Genomic DNA, 20,670 nt, shown 5'->3' with positions numbered 1-20,670 from the left:
TGTAAGAAAAAGCCAACCACATCAAACTGGTTAACTTTCTTTGCCACAGTAACTGGAATAGTGGAGAGAGCAAGTCCAGCAATGCAGGCATAGCATGACTTTTTGAAACCATCTTGTATATTTGTTATCGTTACGTGCTCTGAAAGTAGTTATCAGTAGTTTGCTGTCAGACCAGGAGCACTTACAGAGATCAGCCCCAGCGGTGCCTGCCAGATCTATCAACTAGTTTTCTTAATGACTTAGATGATGAAACAAAGTATGTTTAGAAAAATACATAGCTGGTCCCAAGGCTGGAAGCGCTTGCAAGAATGAAGGCACACTAGAGGACAAATTAGAATCATAGAACCACAGAACAGTTTGGGTTGGAAGGGACCTTAAAGCTCATCCAGTTCCAATCCCCTGCCACGGGCAGGGACACCTCCCGCTAGACCAGGTTGCTCCAAGCCCCGTCCAAGCTGGCCTTGAACACTGCCAGGGATGGGGCAGCCACAGCTTCTCTGGGCACCCTGTGCCAGCGCCTCAGCACCCTCACAGGGAAGAATTTATTCCTAATGTCTAATCTAAATCTTCCCTCTCCCAGTTTAAAACTGTTCCCCCTTGTCCTGTTACTTCATGCCCTTGTAAAAAGTCCCTTTCCAGATTTCTTGTAGGTATCGGAAGCCTGTTATAAGGTCTCCCCAGAGTCTTCTCTTCTCCAGGCTGAACAAGCCCAACTCTCTCAGCCTGCCCCCAAGGAGAGGTGCTCCAGCCTTTGGAGCATCTTCATGTCCTCCTCTGGACTCGCTCAAGCAATTCCATGTCCCTCTTGTGTTGAGGGCCCAAGAAATAATACCGATAATAAAACAAATGCACCAGTAAATAAATGGGGAACAGCTAGACCACAGCACTGCAGGAATGCATTGAGGAGTTACAGGACCATGAACTGAGTATGAATCGCCACTGTGAAGGTATTGCATAAAAGGGCAAGTTTCATCCTTGGCTGTATCACTAAGGCATACATACTGCCTGTAAGACAAAGGAGGTAATTTTTTGTTTTCTCAATACCCCAAGTTAGAGAGACTCAGTTTAAGTTCGGACTGGAGGAAGGTAACATCAGTGTAAGAGGTGCAAAACACATACGGTTGAAGGAAGAGGATTGAGTCTAGCAGGGAGAAAACAGATGAGGGGATATGATACTGAACCTCAAATATATAAGGTTGTAAGAAAGATGCTGATCAATTGTTCCCCGTGTCTCTTGAGAACAGGTCAAGATGCAACAAGCTCAATTAGGTTATAAAGAGGAGGGAAACCTTCCCAGCTATCAGTCAACGGGCAGTGGGACAGGTCCTGAGGAGGTGGTAGCACGCCTGGCATGTGTTAAGGGCAGGTAAGGCAAACACCTGCTAGGGCAGCGTCAGGGTATCCGATCCTGCCTCTGGGCACATAGATGGAATGACTTCTGAATGCTCCTCTTCAAGTCTGAAGACTCACATTAGTGTGATTTTTAGTTTCTAATGCCACTTCACTCGTTTTGGCTGCAAGGATGTGATCCTCAATGCAGCAGTGACAGGCTAATCAGAGACCCTGAGCAGGGTCTCACCAGGGCCTTATGCAGTCTCATTACTGGCCATGTTATTTGGTGTTCACCCGTAGGTCATCACATCCTGCGCCTCCCTCTTACAGGCTTTGTGTTGGACCATCCCATTCCAGAGCTTAATGAAAACTATTTAATTCTTTCCCTCTCACCCCTCTGGCAGGAGGTGTGCTCCATAATTTGATTGCTGTCACAGCTAGAAACTTCTGATTTCCAGCTTAAATATGCTTGTGGCCAGTCAGCAGCCACTTGATGTGGAGTAGTTCAAATTCATACTCATGCCCGTGGATATTCTAAAATACAGAAGCAGCTATCATTGCATGTCAAAAACTTCCAGATCTGTCCTTCAGGTTTGAAGAAGGAAAATATTATAAATTTGCAGAGGAAAAGAATAGGGTGGTGGGTTTTTTTTCTTGTGTCAGCACATAGGTGACATGAATGACATTACAAAGGAAATTAAGATATAACACAGGAAAGGCTGAAGAGAGGGTGCCAGCTGCGGGCAGACCCAAGACCTGGTGATGGGCATAATGAATCCATCAGATGATGGATTCAGGAGGGCAAGGAGTAACATGTGAATTGAAAACAGCTGCTCGCAATGGTGGGCATGGTGGCTTGCTTTGTGAGGGAAGAACAAGTCCTCCTTTTCTGCCTTCCCAAAAGATGTGACAATGAAGGTCACACTCACCTCAGAATGGTATCTGTAAGTCTGTCTGTGAAGAAGCACATATGTGAGAATTGACGGTCCTCCCCTGAATCAATACTCTCCTTTGTAAAGGAGAAAATGCTTTCTGCTGAACTGATGGCTATTTAATCCCACTGCAAACCATAACAGATGGGTTTTCTTCAAACCTCTGTGCATTTTAAGGTTGTATTTACAATCACTAAGCAAGTCTTGTCTAAGAGGGAAAAAAACAATGTTCTCCCGCTTCTTCATTTGCTCCCAGGGCTGCTGGCTGGGTCCGACTCAGCTGCTTTACCACCTTCTGACTGAGCTGCTTCTGCCTGGAACGCCATTATCTGTGTCTCACCTTGGAGGTGGGAGTTCTGGCTCCTTTGGGTTCAGCTCCGTAGGCTCTGTAACACAGAGTCAAGTACAAATGGGGAAGCAAAGAAAAGTACAGCTATCCCTCATTTTCTGCAGAGAGAAAATGAAACTGATGCTGTTGCCAACGCGTGCCACTTCCCACAGTAAAAAATGTAGGGGATTTTTGAAAGAAAGGTGAAACACACTAATTAGGTATTAGTATTATCACTCCTTCCATGATAGGCATCTGCAGTCCTGCCACTCTAGCAAAATTTCAGTCAGCAGAAGAGTATTTAGCCAAAATGAAATTCAGTCTGCGTCTCTAATAAATGCTGCTGCTGCCCAGCCTTCCATTTTTTTGGTCAGCAAATAGCTCTGCTGTTTCCTGTCATGTAGCAGTCATGTCCTACCCTGAAGACAGATGCATTTCTGCGGTGTTTCTTGCTTTATTTTTTTTTTTTTTTTAAATACAAGATAGCAGTGTTTCATAAAAAGCTTTCCTGGGTCAGGAGAAAAGCTGCCATGCATATGTAACACTGCGATTAGCATCTTGCAATAAACTGGCTGGTGTGCACAAAGCGCTGTCTCCTGGTAGATCAAACCACTGGCTTCTCCTGTAGCTGCTTTAGCATAAAGCTAGCATTTGGGATGGAAGCCCCAAGGACAACCTGAAGTTCTCAGTGACTGTAACACTCAGCAAAGCAGCGGTCCTGGTGGTGCCTTGTTTTTCTCAGATAGTGCCTTCCTCCCAGCTAAGCCCTGACCCCCACCAATACACGAGCTGGGCTGGAGTGGCCTGAGCAGCACAGGAGCTTGAAGCAGGACCAAGCTGGCTCCCTTTGGGGAAAAAACAACTCATTTTAGAATCATAGAATCGTTTATTTTGGAAAAAAATCTTTAAAATCAAGTCCAACCACTACTGCAGGACTGCCAAGGCCACCACTAAACCATGTCACTGAGGGCCTCATCTACATGATTTTTGAACACTTCTAGGGATGGTGATTCCACCAGTGCCCTGGGCAGCCTGTTCCAATCCCTGACCACCCTTTCGGTGAAGAAATTTCTCCTAATATCCAGTCTAAACCTCCCCTGGCACAGCTTGAGGCCATTACTTCTTGTCTTATCCCTTGTTACTTGGCAAAATAGAGCAGCCACCCCCTCTCCCAGCCCGGATTTGCCTTCTGACAAGCCCAGAGGGGGTGCCTGGCCATACAGCACACTGGAGACCCCCATCCCGAGGGAGCAGGGGTCTCTGAGGGGTGGAGAAGCAGGATGAGACACATCCGAGAGGTCCCACATCAGCTTCCCTGCCTTCTCTGCCGCCGCTGCTGGAGCAGGCAGAGCTGGCTGGGAGCAGCGCCGGCACAAAGCAGCAGGACAGGTCTGTCTGCCGCGACCAGCTTCCAATCACGACAAAACAGGCCCATACGCCCAGAGCCGCCGCCGCCGCGCGGTCCCGCTGCAGGGGCCGGGCAGAACCGCCCTCCCCAAGATGGCGCCCGCCCGACAGCGCACCCCTCACCAAGATGGCGGCAACCGCGCGGACGTGGCCGCGCTCGGGCGGTGGCGCAGAGCGGCGGCCTGCGCATGGGCGGCCGGAGCCGGGCCCGACACCATGGGCAGGAGGCGAGAGGGGCAGAGCGTGGCGCGGGAGGTGAGGGGCGGCGGCGCGGCCGGGCTTGGCAGGGGCGAGGCGGGGCCGCTGCCACCCGTGAAGGCAACGTTCCCCTGCAGAGCGGAGGGTGTCGGTGGGGGCTGGGGCACCGCGGGGCTCAGGGGGCTCCAACCAGCCTGCGTTGTGCTGGCGCCGGGCCCGGCCGCCATTTTAGTGTGCGATGGTAGCGGAAGAGGCTGAGGCGGGGCAGGCTGTGCTGAGCCCTCCCGTGAGCGGGGAGCTCACTGCCGCGTCCTCTGCTCCACGGCGAGCGATGGTGTTTGGTACCTTGCTCCCAGTGAGCCTCCCAGTGCAGGGAGAGGCAGTCAGTGTGTGTGCCCATGGAGGCGCTGCGGCAAGCTCTTGCTCCTAGCTAGCAAATCTGTGCACAGCCCGGCCTGCGTGTGCGGTGGTGGAAGTCAGCACCGTGCTGGGCACAGGCAGCTGGTTTTGAGGAACCCAGTGATAAACCAGCATATGAGGTGTCTGTAAATCACAGCAGGAGAAGGGGAAGAGACTGGTTTTTAAGAGCATGCCTTCCTTCTAAAGCTGCCTTTTTATTGTTGGGTGTTTCATCATCTCCTGGGTGGCAGGAATGCTGCTGGTGAGCTCTGTTTAAACTTTCTATTTGCAGTCACAAACTGGGGCGTGTCAGTTAAGGTCTCTCTGAAGCTTGCTTCATTCCGGCTCCTGCAGTGAACAATGCTATCCAGGCTGACTTGGAGGAGGCAGTGGAGAGCCCATAGTTTAAGTCTGTGGCTTGCGGATACTTCGGAGGCAGCAACTTTGCGTTCAGCAAATGCTTGAACTTCCTGACAAATGGCTGAAATGGGGCCATTTGAATCCACTGGTCCAGTGGATTCTCCAGTGAATCTCACTGGTCACCTCTCTCTGTCCTCAAGTTGAGTATATGCGCAGCAGACCAAGATAGCCAGGGTGGAAAGGACTTAAAGTGTGTCATATATATGCTTCATCAGCCAGTAATGTAAAGGTGAGTGTCCCTCTGTGTTATGAATGGGAGTTCAGTTTATGGTAGTTTTCTGGTCTATTTCATCTTGTTAGGGTTTTGTTGGAGAAACAGACATTTCTGGGCACTCTAACCCAAATATAACCACCAAAGGGAGTCCAGAAGGGAATGTGCTGACTGTCCGAGCTTCCCTTCAGTGAGCCTAGCAGGGAGAGTCGAATTAATGGGGTTTTGGTTGGTTTTTTTGAGATGTGACAGACAAGGAGAGTTGAGATGGTAGGGTCTACCTTACAGAAAGAGAGGTGGTAAAAAGGGTGAGCCTGTCAGGGACCTGCTGGTCACAGAGTGAAAAGGGACTGATTTTAGCTGCTAAAGAATATTCTTGAAAAGTGTTTGGAGACTTGTAGCTTTAGATTTTTTTTTTTACTTTTTAGAAGTCATGATAGAACATGCTACTTTTGAAAGGATTGTAGAACTGTTCTTCTTCGGAGTGCTATAGGTGAAAACTTAACCTCTCAATGCAAATGTACTACTAAAAGGTAAAATCCTTCCCCCTTGCAGTGGTGAGAAAGGTGCTGAATAGAAGTTAGGGAGGAAGAAAACATAATTCCTTTAAGGCAGAGGATGTGAGGGCTGGTTTTCAGGTGTCAGAATGTGTGACAACCAAGGTACTGATTTTGCAATTTAAACATTTATTTGGTTCAGTATTACTTTCTGAGCTGTTATGATTGTAAAGAAAACTTTCCAAATGAGTCCTAATACGACATGATGCATGGCTAGCTGTGAAAGGCCTAATCTAGGCAGAGTCATGCTTGTTTAACTGAAGTCATGATGCTAAATGGATGCAATTTTCTGTATGGACACTTATCAGATTAGCTTGCACTTACAAATTGCAGGTGTAATTGATATGTCCTGCTTTAAACTGATATAAATGTGTCTCCGTAATGTTGTGATGGTTTAAACTCTTGCCACTTTTCCTTTTATATAGCTCTGTAGCCTTTCGACAGGCAGCTTTGTGGACAGTGCTGAGCTGCACAGGACTTTCATGACGAGACTTGTCAGGAAAATGAAACTGGGAAGACTGGTCCGGTTTGTAGCAAAATAGTGAAAATGGAATGAGCTTAAGAGAGTGGCAAGGATGATCAGAGGTCTGGAAAACCTCTATGCAAGAAACAACTAAGCATACCAGGTCTTTTTAAGCTTGAAAACATGACTGCAAGGGGGCCCAGTATAGGTCTGTATCCTTTGCGTGCTATTTGTAATTTTTATGCAAAGAATGGCCATTCACTGTCAATACAGTCTTAGGGCTGTCACATGAAATAAGCTCAGAACAAGCAGGAGGGGATGGTTCTTCCCACAACCTGTGGCTGTTCCATGGTAGAGGATTTTGTAGCCCTTAAAAATACGCTTGTGGCTCAGACAACAACTGAAAAAAATCATGGAAGCAGAAAATTGGGGTTGTTAGCTGCAAAGAGAACACCCTGTGCTTAGGCAGTGCCTGTAGGCAGTAGAATTCAGCCCTTTCTCCTTCACCAGCACAGAGGGTTGATCTGCAGGATTTATCTTAGACGTTTTCTGGTGTGTAGTGGCTTGCCTGGTAAATATTTCCAAGCATGCTGTGGGCACAGCATCTGCAAAATGATTTGGCAGCATGCAAAATGATTCCAAGAGCATGGTGAAAATGGAAGTGTGTCCATGACCTGCAAGTTAGCATTTGAATTCAAACAAAACTCATCTCTGCTGGACTAATTTTAATTATCCAGCTGAATTTGTGGATGCAGGAACCATTAATTCTTCTGTGAAAAGAATGGCTCAAGTGTGCTGGCAGGTGACAAGGCATGAGAAGGCTGCTCAGGGAAGGGGTTTTTTTGCTTTGCCCCCACTTCTTTAGTTTTGCTTTGATCTGTTTTATGAGGGTCAGAAGACGAAAACCTCATTACCTAATGCTGTTGGATGTCGACGTATGTGTGATATGGCTCTTCGCCAGGATCTTAATTAGGGAACTCATAAAAGTGGAGGGTGGATGCCAGTTCTTGAAAAGCACTTTTAGCCTTTCTGCTGGAAAGAAAGCTTTTATTAATTCATTATGGAATGTATTAAAAGGAATCCAGCTCAACCCTGTAAGCAAAGCTGCTGCTTTTTCTCTCCTCTCTTTGTGTCTGCCTTTAATGTGAGCCATTTCGGGCTCCCTGCCCAAGATGGGCCCAATAAATGAGATTTGTAATAAGCACATAAGACGGTTTGGATTGGAATCCACTTCAGGTCTCTCTGGTTTAAAAAGGTCTCCAGATTGCGGGTGAGTATTGCCAGAATTCAGCAAAAATGGCTCAATGCCTTGTTGTACCTTGAGAAGCAAGGGAGGCATCTGGTCTTAGACCCCTGTGTGCATCCAGAGCTGCTGGGACTTGACTTTGTGGAGTGGCTCTTGAGCAGCAAAGGGCAGTTCTGTGCCCCGCACTGCTGCCTGAATGTGAAGCACCCATTTCATTTACCCCTTTAACTGACACTACCTAAAGATGTTACTGTGAGTGAAGTCCTGTGTCCCTGCTACAGGCCATGTGAAGCTGAGGGCTTGTTATGTGAGCTTTCTGCATGCTGCCCTTCAGCTCTATACCAGAGGATCCTCTTCATGGAGAGGAGAGCTGGAAGGAGCAAGGGTTCATATTTGCAATTTATAAGCCACTGTGCTGAGGTTGCCACTAAAAAGGTAAGCCAGTGTGAAGTGCAGTGATAGTACAGCTAAGGGAGCTTGGCACTTTGTTTTCATGCAGGCTTCCAGTAGGCCTAGGTACATACCCCAACTAACCGTAGTTAGTAGGAGGGAAAGCTTTCCATCCACAATGAGCTCAGGTAAGCACCTGCTTCTGGGATTGCTCTCCTGGAGAGCTGCTGCAGGGCATTATGCCAAAGCTCTGCAGATTTTCTTGTGCTGCAGCTTTTCAGGCTATGGCCCTCCTGGGAGTTTGCTCATCAGCCCAGTGAGTAATCAGTAACTCCCAGGCATTACTGTGATTCCTCCCTGTGCTTATTTTCTCTTTCCTTTGCCCTACAGTGAAGAATTTCTTACATGGCTGAGCTGCTGAGAGACTCCTAGCTTCAGGAACAGATCCTGGGTGAGGCAGTGGCACTGACATAGCAAGGTAGCGCTCTGCCCATAGTTGGTTGGTGTCTGAGGCTCCTTTTGTAAATGAGCCACTTCCAGAAGGCAGATAGTATTGTCCTAGTTTATAAGTAGGGAAACTGAGGCACAGTGAATGGATAACATGTGGGGCTCCTCACTTTTTGCCTTCCTTACAACCCCTAATGTCCCAGACTAGCCTGAAGAAAGAAAATAGATTCTGGAGGAAATGAGTATTTGTTCCTTCAGCTGTGCTTTTCTTTTTTATTATTATTTTCTGTCCCTTGTGCCCCCAGCTCAGCAAAGCTGATGGTGCAGTTCTGGGACATGTGGTTTATTAACAAAATTATTGCTCTCCATCAGGGAACCCAAACTTTAGGTTTGATTTAAGAGCAGTAGAACCAGTGGAAAGTTTTAAAGTATTATGTGGAATCTGGAGATTTTTAGTCAGCAGAAAGTAGGTGAATATCTTCTTGTTATGTCTTACGAAATGACGGGCAGAGAATGTACTGGTGAGAGCAACGGCAAACTGAGAAGGAGCAGCGGTTCTGGAGGAGAGGGTAGAATGTGCTGTGACACAGGTAATTTAGTGGTGGCGTTGGCAGCCAAAGCTCTCATTAAATTGTATTATTTAACATGATTTTTAAACATGTTTCCAGAGAAGGCATGGTGCATTGTGAGAAATTTGCTGGCTAAGGAACAGCCAGGTAACACATGCTGAATTACCTGTTCCTGTGTCTCTTTGTGAGGGTTTCCAGCAGATAAGGGAGCAGAGTCATTTGCAAATGGTAGGAACTGGCGAGGGAGGTGGTTATTCTCAAATTGGAGTGGATGGACACCCCACCTCCCCTGCACTCTGCCAGTAAATCAACTTGCTGATAAGCATGGTTAGAGCTGACTTGGGTGAAGCTCTAGGTTGGCCCTGAAGCAGACTGGGGCAATGCGTCTTGCTCACTAAGCTGTAGTGGATGAGAGATAGTGATGAGCAGCTGGCATTAACATTCTTAACTAGCACATCTGGATATGGAGAAGGACAACTATCTGTCTTGACTGAATGCATTTTCAGCTAACATGCTTCAAAACTGTGTCCCCATCCAAGCAAACGAAAGCACCATTGTGTGTGCTCTGGGATAAGGTGATGTGCCTTGGTGCTCTGAGCTCAGGGGAAGCTGTGCTGATGGCATTTCAACAGCCCGGGCAGAGTTGCCTAATAACAAAGGACTCTGAAATTTCTGTCTGGTAAGATGCAAAGATTAATTTGAGCCTGGTTACATGTGGCCCCTCCCCAGCAATACTGTGCTCCTTGCAGTGAGACTCTTCAGCTGCCTGGATAAACTGCTTTTTGCAGTCTGCTTTGTTGTCTCCCCTTTACATCAAGCCTCTTCTCCCATCTTGCTTATTTATAACACTTGCCTGCCTCTCCTGAGCCGAAGGTGTGAGATTGCTAATGAGCTCGAGACAGAGCTGATCTCCAAAGCAGCAATAATTAGGGATCACTACCTTTAATGTTATTTCCCATATCACTGTTTGTGGGAGTGTTTGTGCCCTGGGCCACCTCTGAGGCTGATGTCCAGGCAGCTGGTGTGTCATTCACCTCAGTCCTTTACCCAGGACTGTGCTGCCTCTTAGCTCTCATGAATGATGGCTCCCACTACAGAGAGCCCATGCTGCCAGCCACCAGCTGGCCTTAGCCTTGCTTGGAGAACCAGACACAGCAGGAGTGTTGTGCTAAGTAGCTAAAAAGAGAGGTCATGCCACCTCATGGCACCGAGGCCATTTTCTTTCAGGCTAGGATGTTGTGTTCATATTACCTGATCAGTCCCACTGTTCCCCTGCTGGAAGCAAGCCTGAAAGACTAAAGTTTTTCCTAAAGATGTCTACTCTCTGGTTGCTAGGCAGAAGAGAGGAATGATTCCCTGGAGAACTATTGTCCGTGGTCTAATTCCCTCTTGGGCAATCCATTTGCACACAAGTGGATCAGTCCTCTCATTTATCCACAGTTACTTCCGTCCACAGGAAGACACAGGGGCAGGGTGGCTGTTAGGAAACCTGACAAGGAGACACAAGGAGATGACCAGTGTTTTTCTGCATGGGAACATGTTGCTGCCAAATTTGGTGCAGGTCAAAGGTGCTGGTGGGGAATGCTCTCTCGAGCATGCTGTGCAGACTGCCGTTGCTGTTGTACAAGTAGTTGGTAGGTGTCAGTGTTTCCTCTTTGTTCCCTCTTCACCCAGCCAGCCAGCTGAGGTTGTTTTGTAGTCATGTCCTGTGAACTTCTGTATCCATTCACAGCACTATATCAAAACCTTGTGCCTCAGGCTTTGGCCAAGGCGGTTCCTCTCATTTTATCCTCTTCTAATTCCATTAAGATGCTTTAGATCCCGTCTTTCTTTGTGGAGCCAGATGTAAAGAAACTAGAACAGGCTGGAGCAGGATCAGACCTTAGCAAAAAGGTGGTGGGCAGCTGCTGGCCACACAAGTGGGAGTGTTAGAGATGGCTTTGCTGGCTGGGATTACAGTGTCACAGTAGCCTGGGGTATAATAAAGGCTGATCTGAGAGGCAGTGGGCTTTGTGTGCTGTGATCTTTACACATGGCTGAGGCGGTTCCTCCCTTGATTTGGGGAGGAAGGAGGTGGAGCGGTCGAGCTGCCACCCTTCCCATCTGAGTGGCATGGATCCATGTTAGCTGGGAGAGGAGATGATGGGGACTGGTGTGGTGTTTTACAGATCGATGGGCTGGAGGAGAAGCTGGCACGTTGCAGACAGAGTGTGGAGGAGGTGGATCTTAAACTGCGCAGGGAGCAGCTCAGCCCTGAAGGAAGGTATTGGTGACTATCTCCTTTCACAGCTGTGGCTGTGCACTTCAGCTCAGTGTCATCCTGCTGTAGTACTGAGCAAGGGCTCTTGAAGGGGTGGGAATGTGTGCTTCCCCATGACAAGACCCTCTTGCCCCAGCTTGGAGCTTACTTGGGGAACTTGCCAAGGTGAGAAGTTTAGTGAGTTACGGAGCGAGCTTTATCTTACCAACAGCCTGACTCCAACCTGCACCACAACCAGCTAAGCAGCACCCAAAACTTGCCAGTTCATTTGCAGAGCTGGCTACTGGCCTGCTAGGAAACAGCTAATTGTATGCTGTTGCCTGTGTGGGGGAGATGTGCAGCAACTAATATTGAGGGCCAAACCAGACTGAGGGAAATTGCTCTGTCTGGGCCTGTGTTGCAGATGTGTCAGGATGTATGGGTACGTTGACACACTTGCTTTCCTTGGGAAAGGGAAGAGGGACAGTTCTCCTGAAATCTGTCACTGACATAGAAAAGGCAACTGTAGGCTTCTAGAGCTGGGACTCAAGCAAGAACTTTGGCCTGGATTTGTAGCAGACAGAGGCAGAATCTGCTATTTCTCTAGACTGTGAAGCAAGAGATCCTAAATCTCCCACCTCATTCTCAAATCTCTCTGCTCGAGGACATTCTTCCAGTCACCAGCATCCTACTGCTCTGCTCCTAGCAAAAAAAAGGCTGGAAATTCAATCGTAGGCCCAGGGAGCTGTCCTGTTGGTCCTGGTGTTTGCTCTACAGGACTGTCCTACAGAACCCAGTTAGAAATGATCCCAGCAGTGGTGACATCTCCACACACCAGTACTTATCAGCCTCAGCTTAACTTCTTTGTTCCTCCTTTCCACTCTCTTTCTCACCCTGCTGCCCTTTACTGGGGTTTTATATCCCCATCCATATTTGTGCAGGGTCCTGTCTCTCGTTTCTAGCTCTTCATCTCAACAGTTCTTTCTTAGGCCTAAATTCTTCTTACGTTTACCGTGTGTATTCTTTATCTGGTTCTTAGGTGGCCAGCAACCAAACCTACAGTTGTGGGAACTTGACAGGATGGAAGATACATGTCTGATTTCTCTCTGAAATACAGGGCCTCGAGCAAAGAATTAGGAATAGGGATTCCTGGGCCCTTTATGGATTTTGCACCTTGTATGGAGATGGAAACAGAAATTCTGTTGCCCTAATCCAGACCATTAAAAAAACCCTGGAGAAAAGTACCATGATCAAAATTGATTAAGTGAGTAGCATACAAGGAGAGCTCTGCTTTCCCATTTTGAAGTTCAGTTGTCATGGTTTCTTCACGTCTCATTCCCAAAGCCTCTTCCCTTGACTCTCTTCACAAGGCAACTTCCTAAGTAGCAGCTCAGTCATGTTGGTAAATCTGCCTTCTCACTTGTTCCTGGCTGCACTCCATGCTGCCTTTCCCCAGGTGCCTTGAGAGCCCTTTCCTCTCCTGCTGCTCCAGCATAGCTTGCTGTCTTGCCATCCCTTACTTAACTAGCTGTACACATAGATTTGGATCTCTTTCCTCTTACAGGTTCTTGCTCTGCCCCAAGGGGAACAACAAGCTCTGTTACACTTACTGCTTTGTCTGCTCTGAACCAGGAGGTGATTTGTTAGAGCGTGTTTATTTATATGCACAGAGTCTGACTGACTGCGTCCTCACTGCATTCCACTGTAGTGGAAATGCAGCTGCTTTCAGGCAGTTTGTTTTTGTATTTAGATTTTAAACTGTATATTAATTAATTATCTTGTGCAGTTTAAGACAAGGGCTGGGTTGGCCTGACTTAGTCTTTACTGTTGTTATCCGGAGTCTTCTGTTTAATAACAGGTTGTTTAACTGGTTGTTACTGCGCTTGGGTTCAGCTTGTTGCCTTGAGTTGACCAATTTGTGTAAATGGGATAGCTCTGATAAAGGGAGACCAGCTTCAATCAGTAAGAAGTAGCATTCCAGACATGTTGGAGGGGCAGAATCCTACAGAGAGCATGTAAGGACCCTGCCCCGTCCCATAGCTGTGGCAGCACTTCCTGCCCCACCTGGGGGAACAGAGTAAGGAGCTCTCTGAGACACACAGAGCCCCCTTTCTAGCCTGCTTGCATACACTGACACTGTCCTGAAAGGAGATATAGGAAGCAGTTTGTGGGAAGGAGAAAATAAGCTGAAACTGGTGTCTCTCTTGCATAGCTCGGGGGGTTCTAAACTGTCACCCCTCCATGGTGAAGGGTGAGGGGTTCATTCTGTGAGCAAATATCCCTGGCAGTGGGACAGTCTCTTTTCCATCATGTAGGCAAAGAAATAGACTGTGTTGTGCCTTGTGGGTAATGAACTCCTTTTCTCATTACAGAAAGTCACTGGAGAGAGAGAGAAACTTACTAATGACCAAAGCTGACAACTATGGTAAGAGCTTCATTAAAAATGGTCCCTCTGGGCTGGATGGGATCAGTGCTGCAGCTTAGCTTCATCTTCCAGCTCCTGCCACCTCTGACTTCTGCCTTTGAATTTAGGTTCAACCAAAGAGAGCTAGACTGAGGGAAATTTAGTCAGCATATTATAATAGGAGTCTGGATCCTTCCTGCTTGAGCTGTGCTATCAGAGAGGAAGGAAAAAACAGCATCAGCTAATGAGGGGATGGAACGATGTCCCTTTCACTTACCCCAAGTTAGCAGTCTTTAGATAATCTTAGCCAACAGACTGACTTAAGTGGCTTTTAACATACTCCCTCTATTCCCCTCTTTTTTCATGGAGGGTTACTAAGCAAGCTGGCAAGTGCTCTCTGGAATGTAGCAAAGTCTACCCTCCTTGGGTGGACTGCATCAGTTTCTGGAGCCATTCAGCACACAAGCAGAGGGATTCACACTGAGGTGCTGCCTCCAATTCCAGGGAGCCAGGGTCTTTCCTTGCTGCAAGTGCTGCTGTAGACAGAGTTAAAACGAGAGTCTCTCGGAGCTACTGCAGGTTTGACACACTTCCATTCCACTAGGCATGCTGCTGTGAATGTCTTCAGGCTGCTGGTGTTATCAGGGTGTTAACTGCTTGACAGTACTCTGCAGCAGTGCAAGCACCAGAGCTCACCCAGGGGAAGGAAGCATAAGTGTCCTTTTAGGCCTGGAAAGTTGAAAACTGGCCTATGGTTAGCAAATTTGTAATTTTAACTCCTGTCAAAGGGCTGTTTCTGGAAGATCCATCCCTGGCAGTGTTCAAGGCCGGGTTGGATGGAGTCTTGAGTGACATGGTCTAGTGTGGGGTGTCCCTGCCCATGGCAGGGGGGTTGGAACCAGATGATCTTAAGGTCCTTTCCAACCCTAACTATTGTATGATTCTTTGACTAACAGTTATTTTACACAGATGCAAAGCTGTTCCCTAAGTACCTACCACTGGAGATGGCAGAAGACCCTGCACATCCCTGCCACCCTTTTACCAGTCAGCCGTCACCACTACGCACATCAACAGAGCAATGTGGCAGGTTGCTCGGGCAGCAGCAACAGCCTCACCTAATGGTGATGGCTGCTCCTCCTGGAACAGAACAGGCAGTGCATGTGCACACCATCTGTTTAGATCACTGCTGTGCCCTCTGATTAAATCTCTGCTTACCCAGCTGACACACCTGAGGCTACAAAAAGCAGTTGCTGCCAACAGCATTGCTTCCTCTGTTTAAGCTGCCTGGGGCTATGTGACTGCTTGGCCCTCCCACCTCCCTCTGTGGCCTTACAGGTTCAAGCAGTTTGTGGCTGCATGAGACGGCTTGTGCTGTGGGAAGGACAGGGGCAGAAAAAACAGCTAAAAGCCTCTTTTGATGCTAGCACCAGTATGGGAACCTGCAGCACCAGGGTATTCCTGCTGGAGTCTGCTAGCATAAAGCATAGAGGCAGTAATCCATGTAGTCCCTGCAGCAGCAAAAGCAGTCTGGAGTCAGTCTGCATCCAACCTTGCCCCGCAAAATAGTTACTGCTGTTTGGCCATGCACTGTGTAATGCTATAGACCTCACTTCTTGCCTCCACCACCCAGCAAAGTCTTGTGGAACAGAAATAGCAAGAATCAGGTTCTGACCTTTGGGAAAGCAAATGGAACAAGTGGGTATCAGTAGAATGCTGTACTTTTGGTAGCCACTTCTGTCCTCTTCACAACTGTGTTTCTCCTTTTGTAAACCACGGCCAGGGAAAGCTGCAGCCCCCAGGGAGTGTCCAGGCTCAGACCTGTTCAATGCTTCTGGGGCGAAAGGAAACCCAGCTACAGTGTATTTAAATAAATTTAACCACTAGGAAAAGGTACCAGGCTGTTACATCTAAAAGACAGTAGAAATAGCGCTCTACTCTGTCTTTCACATTCTCTTAGGGAACAAGCAATTATTCTAATGACCCATTCTGTCCTTAGTAGGCTCCTAGAACAAGGTCATTTGCAGACAGGAGCTGATCTGGCACTGAAGTATTCCCAAGTACAGCTACTGAGGTTGACAGGATAAGAGCAAATGAAAGGGTTCCTGCTAGTTCCCTTCCTGTTCAGCACATCTCTTAATTGGCAGCTTTGCATACTGATCCCAAAAGAGTTGCCCATGGCCAAAGTAGCATTGTGCTTTTAAGACAGTTTTGAAAGGAGATGCAGATGCAACACGGAGAACACTCACAGGCAAGGCTTTTGTTTGGTTCCCAGAGAAAGAACTGAACGTGCTTCGTAAGGAGAATCGCAAGAACGCTGCCCTTGCTGTGGCTGTGGGGCTGCTGATTGCTCTTATTTATGCCTGCTGGACGATGTGATTGCACTCAAGAATTCTCCCTGCTGACCAAATGACTCTCCCACAAGGAGCTCTTCCTTCTGTCGCCACTGTGCCTCCCCCAAGGGTAAGGATCAGCATTTCAGATTGCTGCTCTTGTTCATCCTCTCCAAGCCTCGTCACAGGGAAGCTTTTTCTCTGACAGTTTTGAGGGGGACAGGAGACAAACCAGAAATCACAGCACACTTGTGGCTGGAAACTGGGTCAAGCAGAGCTGAAGGTGGTGCTATCTTACTCAAACCGCAGTGAAGACCATCCAGCCTGATGCAGGAAGGCAACACATTTTCCCTTTTGAAGAGGACCTCTGTGGCTTCAGACAAGTGCTCTCTGCCCAGCCCAGTCAGAACACATGCCGCCTTGGTTCCTGTGACTCAGCCATAAGCTGAAGGGACACCAAACTCTTTGAATCAAAGGGTAACTTTGGTATTGTGACCAAAAGACTCCACCATGTTTCCAGAGCTGATCTAAATAAGCATGATACCTCCTCCACACTGACTTGCAGGACCAGAGGAATCCTACCTCCACAAAAACAGATGGGAGGGAGGTATCTCTCTGCAAGCAGGTAGCATCCAGCTTGAGATGTGGGTACTTGGGTTTTGAGAAGATGTACCTACCTCTCCAGTGCATCACAGCTTGGTAGCTGTTCTGTGCCTCTGAGAATCAACACTTGAAGAAGAGAATTTACTATCAACTCCCAGGGATGGAAGTGCCTCTGCAAGGGCTTTAAATAAAATAATTTCACTTTGTAGCTTCCTGGTTTCCCTTTTTTCCTGTTTTGTAACATCTCTCAGCCACTGCTTTGTTCTTATCCCGCATTCTCCCTGCTGGCACCCACTGCACCATAGTAAGCCCAGACTGAGTTAGGCACTTAACATACCTGGTCAGCAAGATCTCAGCAGTGGGTTATTGGTCTGTTATGGCCTGGAATCTACTCAAGCGTTTGCTTGGAGTGGAAAAGCAGCCTCGTATGCTGCATAGGAGTGCTGGGGACTGACGCCTGTAGTCTGCTCTCTGGGGAAGCAAGATACATTAGGTAGCCCTCAGTGTGCTCTGACATGTCAGGAAAGCCATTAAAAGGGAACTGCCTTGAAAATTCAACAGTGCAAGGCATTTCTGTCTCCGCACTAACACCCTGCCTGACAGAATTGTGTGGGAAGCAAAGTGACCAAGCACTGTTGTGAACTAAAAGGGCTGTATTGGTAATAGAGACAATGAAAGCGGGAGTCAACACAAAATGATACACAGCCTAATAACAATACATTGTGCAATTAATGTACATTAACATTCCCTTCAGCAAGACCTTCCTCACCTCCCCTTCTCAACATAATCCCTGTGTATTTACCCTGCAGCAGGGAAGCAAGGAGCATGGTGGCTCATGCTTGCCTTCTTGAAGGGGGATTCAGAATCACAGTTCAGTGCATCAAAAATAAAACTAAAAATAAAAGCAAATTCAAATCAGGAGGAGCTGGAGGCAGCTCAGTACATAAAGTATTTGTTCCTAAGAGCTGGCCTTCAGGCTAACCGGGGTTTTTTGTATCCTCAGAGGCCTACACTCACCCTGATGTACTTCCTGGTCACCTTCCTGTCTGCCAGCCCACAGGAGACCAAAGCCCTGAGCGGAGGACACAACACTTGGCAAAGGAGCCTGGCAGAAGGAGCAGCATGCTTTGCTGGCATTGGAACAGTCTCAAGGCAGTTGGAAGTGTCCAAACTCCCAAACTCAAATTACTAGTTGGTTTAAAAAGCCAACTGAACACAGGCCTAGAAACCACACAGCTGGCGCTTCCTTACTGCCCACTGGGACAGGTTCTTCCGCATCCCTCATGGAAGTGCCTTGCCTTTGCCAAAACAAAACTGCCTGTGACAGAACTCTTGTTCTTTGGGGGTAGGGGCCACCATTTCTTTCATACATGTTTTACCAACACTCAGGAGCAGAGGGGTCTCTACAGGCCACCAAGAGGATGCATTAACAGCACGGAGTCCCTCAGCTGCTTTGGTAGGCCTGTGTCTGGGCACTAGTAATCACCACTGTGAAAAGAGCTCTGACCTGTTTCACTTTGGCCAGAGCTTGAGAAGAACTAGCACAGGTCCCCTGCACAGATTCAGGGCTACCTCTTTGTAAGCTGACCTCCCGAGCTTTGCCTCCTCCAGCTTCCATGGACTAACAGGCCATGCCAACTTCTGTGCTGCTCCTTCAGCCAGGGGTGCGGTTCCGCAGTGATCAAACCTGCAGCTCATTTTCTCTGGTGCTAGGAGTTGCAGATGTTAATTTCATTTATACTAAACAGTAGAGAATTAATACATGGTTATATGGAGACAATTTGCTTGGGAAGACATGGAAGTGCTCCAAGAGAGAGCACAGCCTACTTGTAGGAGAACAAGGAAGGAAGTAGGAATTGTGTGCTGAGAACGGAGTACAAAACCTCTAACACATGATGCTGAGCCTTAGAGGGTGGAGGTAGGACTTCTACAACATACCCTCCTTGTGCTGGCTTCTCTGGGTGGCGTGCAGGGCACCTATGGACCTACAAGTGAAAACTTCCATGTCTAGTTACATAAAGCTTGTTCAAATTATACATATGGGTGTGGAGAGAAAGAAACAAGAATCTAAACAACTGCTATAGACTCTAGGAGAACTATAGCTTTCTTTAAGGCACAGTTCAACCCCTAAATCAGTTTCCTCCCTACTGTCAATCTGTGTTTAAAAACAAGCCAAGAACAAAAAACAACCAAAAGGGGGTAGGGAGGGTAATTCTGCTGGTTGGTCAAAAGCAGTCAACTGTGTTATCTTCTGATTTACGTGGAAGACGTGGCAACAGTGCCATGGAAGCCAGAAGTGAAGGTAAAACATGCAACAGAAGACAACTTTGAATCCAGCTCTGAAGTGCACGTGGAGCACTCTCTTGACACCCAAATACCATGCTGAGAGTTTCACAGCTCTGTGTCTTCACCCCAGATGCAGTTCCAGGGCCAAATGAGACACGGAAGGTTTCAAAGCCCACTTTGACATTTAAAAAGGGAAGTCTGGTAACCCTTCAGTGTGCACAGTCAGGGGACAGCATTTCTTCTGATTGACCAACATGGTTGAAATCGAGATCTCTTTTCACTGAAGCCCTGGGGGGTTTTAACTAAGTCAGACATTCCCATCACTTCCCCTAAAGACCTCCAGCATCCCAACCTTCCTTTGTCGTCTTCCTGCATCCACTTTCGTCCCTGAAGATATGGGTAATAGTGTCGAGTACCAAGAACCAAAGCACCTTGGTCTCAGAAGTACCATGAGGCATAGACACGTTCACAAATTAACCCCAGGCTGCTGGCTCAGGATCAGTCACTGTCCTGGAGAGGGGAAATCCTTGTCACAGCAGCTTCTAGAGGTCTGAGAAAGCCTTGGTACGGAGCACATCAAATCTGTGCCAGGGAGTCCACTCATCACCTCCACTGGCCTTTGTCCAACAGGATACCATCACATAGGCATTGCCAGTGGGCAGCCAAGTGCCTTGATAAGCAGAAATGTTGGAGACACCAGCAAGAATACATACTTGTGTCCCAAAGCCAGCATTCCCCAATGAGTTAACACGCTCCGCTGGGTAGCCTAGGCCTTTGACAGGCCAAGGAGACAGACAGCTGCCAGGAACGATGCAGGGCTGCTTCAGTGTGCTGTTGCCCAGCTCTGCCTCCAAGACATCTCTGCTCCTTCCCACGCTGCCAGGGAAGCATGAGCCTGGAGAGTTCTGGCACACACAGAGAGCTCCGCAAACCTCACTGAATGTTTGCACAGGAGCAAAGCTGCCAGGCCCCTGGCCTCATGCATGCAGTAGGTCAGGACAAAGGGTGTCTGGCCATGGCGCCAGGAGTCACCATGGGTACTCCAGCAGCAGGCGCTACCTGGGCCATACTCGTATACACTGCCAGGGTAGAGCCTCGTCCTGTGCCTTCTGCATACAATCCCCTGGTTTGATCACCTCCAGGAAAACAGCTCTGGAGAAGACCAGGATAGAAGTTGTGGAGCATCCCCAGTCTCATCAGTCCCTGAAGAATCAAAGCTGGGCTCAGCCCGCCCTGCACCCCTCAAGAGAGCAGAGTTAGGGGAAGTGCGCTTGGATGAAAGACAGGACATCCTCCTTGGATAGCTTCTCTGGATCTTGCCTTTTCTGAGAGTCGTGCACTTTGACACCTTCTCCCCACTCCCAGAAGAGGCGGCTGTAATGGCAGACACTGTGGGCAGAGAGGAGAGCAACATTAGTTTGGCAGGGGAGGGGAGGGTAAACACTGCATCCTGGCCACAGAGTGCACTACAGAGAAAGCTGCCCTTGCAATGGGAGCCACGCAGAGATATTCTGCCTAAAGGTTGCCTTAGAAAAAGACCAGTGCATTCATTCACCTTACAAACTCTATAGCCCTTAAGGCAACTGCCAAGACTAAGAGATTTCCATGGAAACAAACATATTAATTCTAGCTTCAGTCAAGATTTAGTTCAGTATTTGCTGGAAGGAGACTTGTCATTAGGGAAAAACCTTCCTCCTTTCTCCGCCCCCCCCCCCCCCCAAGTTTTTGAGAGGATGAAACTGCCATTGCAGGCAATGGAGAGGCTTTAATGAAGAATTCAGAAAGTCTGCCAGCAGCAGCAATCTAATCGCTCACCACAAACCTTGTAGAATCACTAATAGCTGTCCTATGGAGCTTTGCAAACGAACAGCACTTCACACTGCACAAAACCAGCTAGGATCATCCCCTT

The 20,670-nt window shown here is 48.0% G+C and overlaps 2 protein-coding genes across 8 annotated transcripts in view; one reads left to right on the top strand and one right to left on the bottom strand.

The window, feature by feature from the left end:
- The first annotated feature begins 4,176 nt into the window (after window positions 1–4,176).
- Window positions 4,177–16,683, top strand: CCDC167 (coiled-coil domain containing 167). 2 transcript variants are annotated; one of them, XM_030500271.1, is made up of 4 exons: window positions 4,177–4,254; window positions 11,068–11,162; window positions 13,511–13,563; window positions 15,815–16,683. In XM_030500271.1, the coding sequence occupies exons 1-4, from the start codon at window positions 4,216–4,218 to the stop codon at window positions 15,916–15,918; spliced, it is 291 nt and encodes a 96-aa protein (XP_030356131.1). In that variant the 5' UTR covers window positions 4,177–4,215; the 3' UTR covers window positions 15,919–16,683. The 2 variants fall into 2 exon arrangements, with proteins under 2 accessions (XP_030356131.1, XP_030356130.1); XM_030500270.1 differs by lacking the exon at window positions 4,177–4,254 and having other exon boundaries at window positions 5,252–11,162.
- Window positions 16,684–17,113: 430 nt separating this feature from the next.
- CMTR1 (cap methyltransferase 1) overlaps window positions 17,114–20,670 on the bottom strand; it is a 28,467-nt gene continuing 24,910 nt past the window's right edge. For all 6 annotated transcript variants that reach the window (XM_030500264.1, XM_030500262.1, XM_030500261.1 and 3 more), the window contains one exon: window positions 17,114–20,150. In XM_030500264.1, coding sequence (XP_030356124.1) covers window positions 20,018–20,150 — 133 coding nt within the window. In that variant the 3' untranslated portion in view covers window positions 17,114–20,017. The remainder of the gene's footprint in view (window positions 20,151–20,670) is intronic.

The sequence above is a fragment of the Strigops habroptila genome, chromosome 10, assembly GCF_004027225.2.
Source record: "Strigops habroptila isolate Jane chromosome 10, bStrHab1.2.pri, whole genome shotgun sequence".
Taxonomy (NCBI): Eukaryota; Metazoa; Chordata; class Aves; order Psittaciformes; family Psittacidae; genus Strigops; species Strigops habroptila.
The sequence above is the reverse complement of the archived record's forward strand: the minus strand, read 5'-3'. Positions and strand labels throughout refer to the sequence as shown.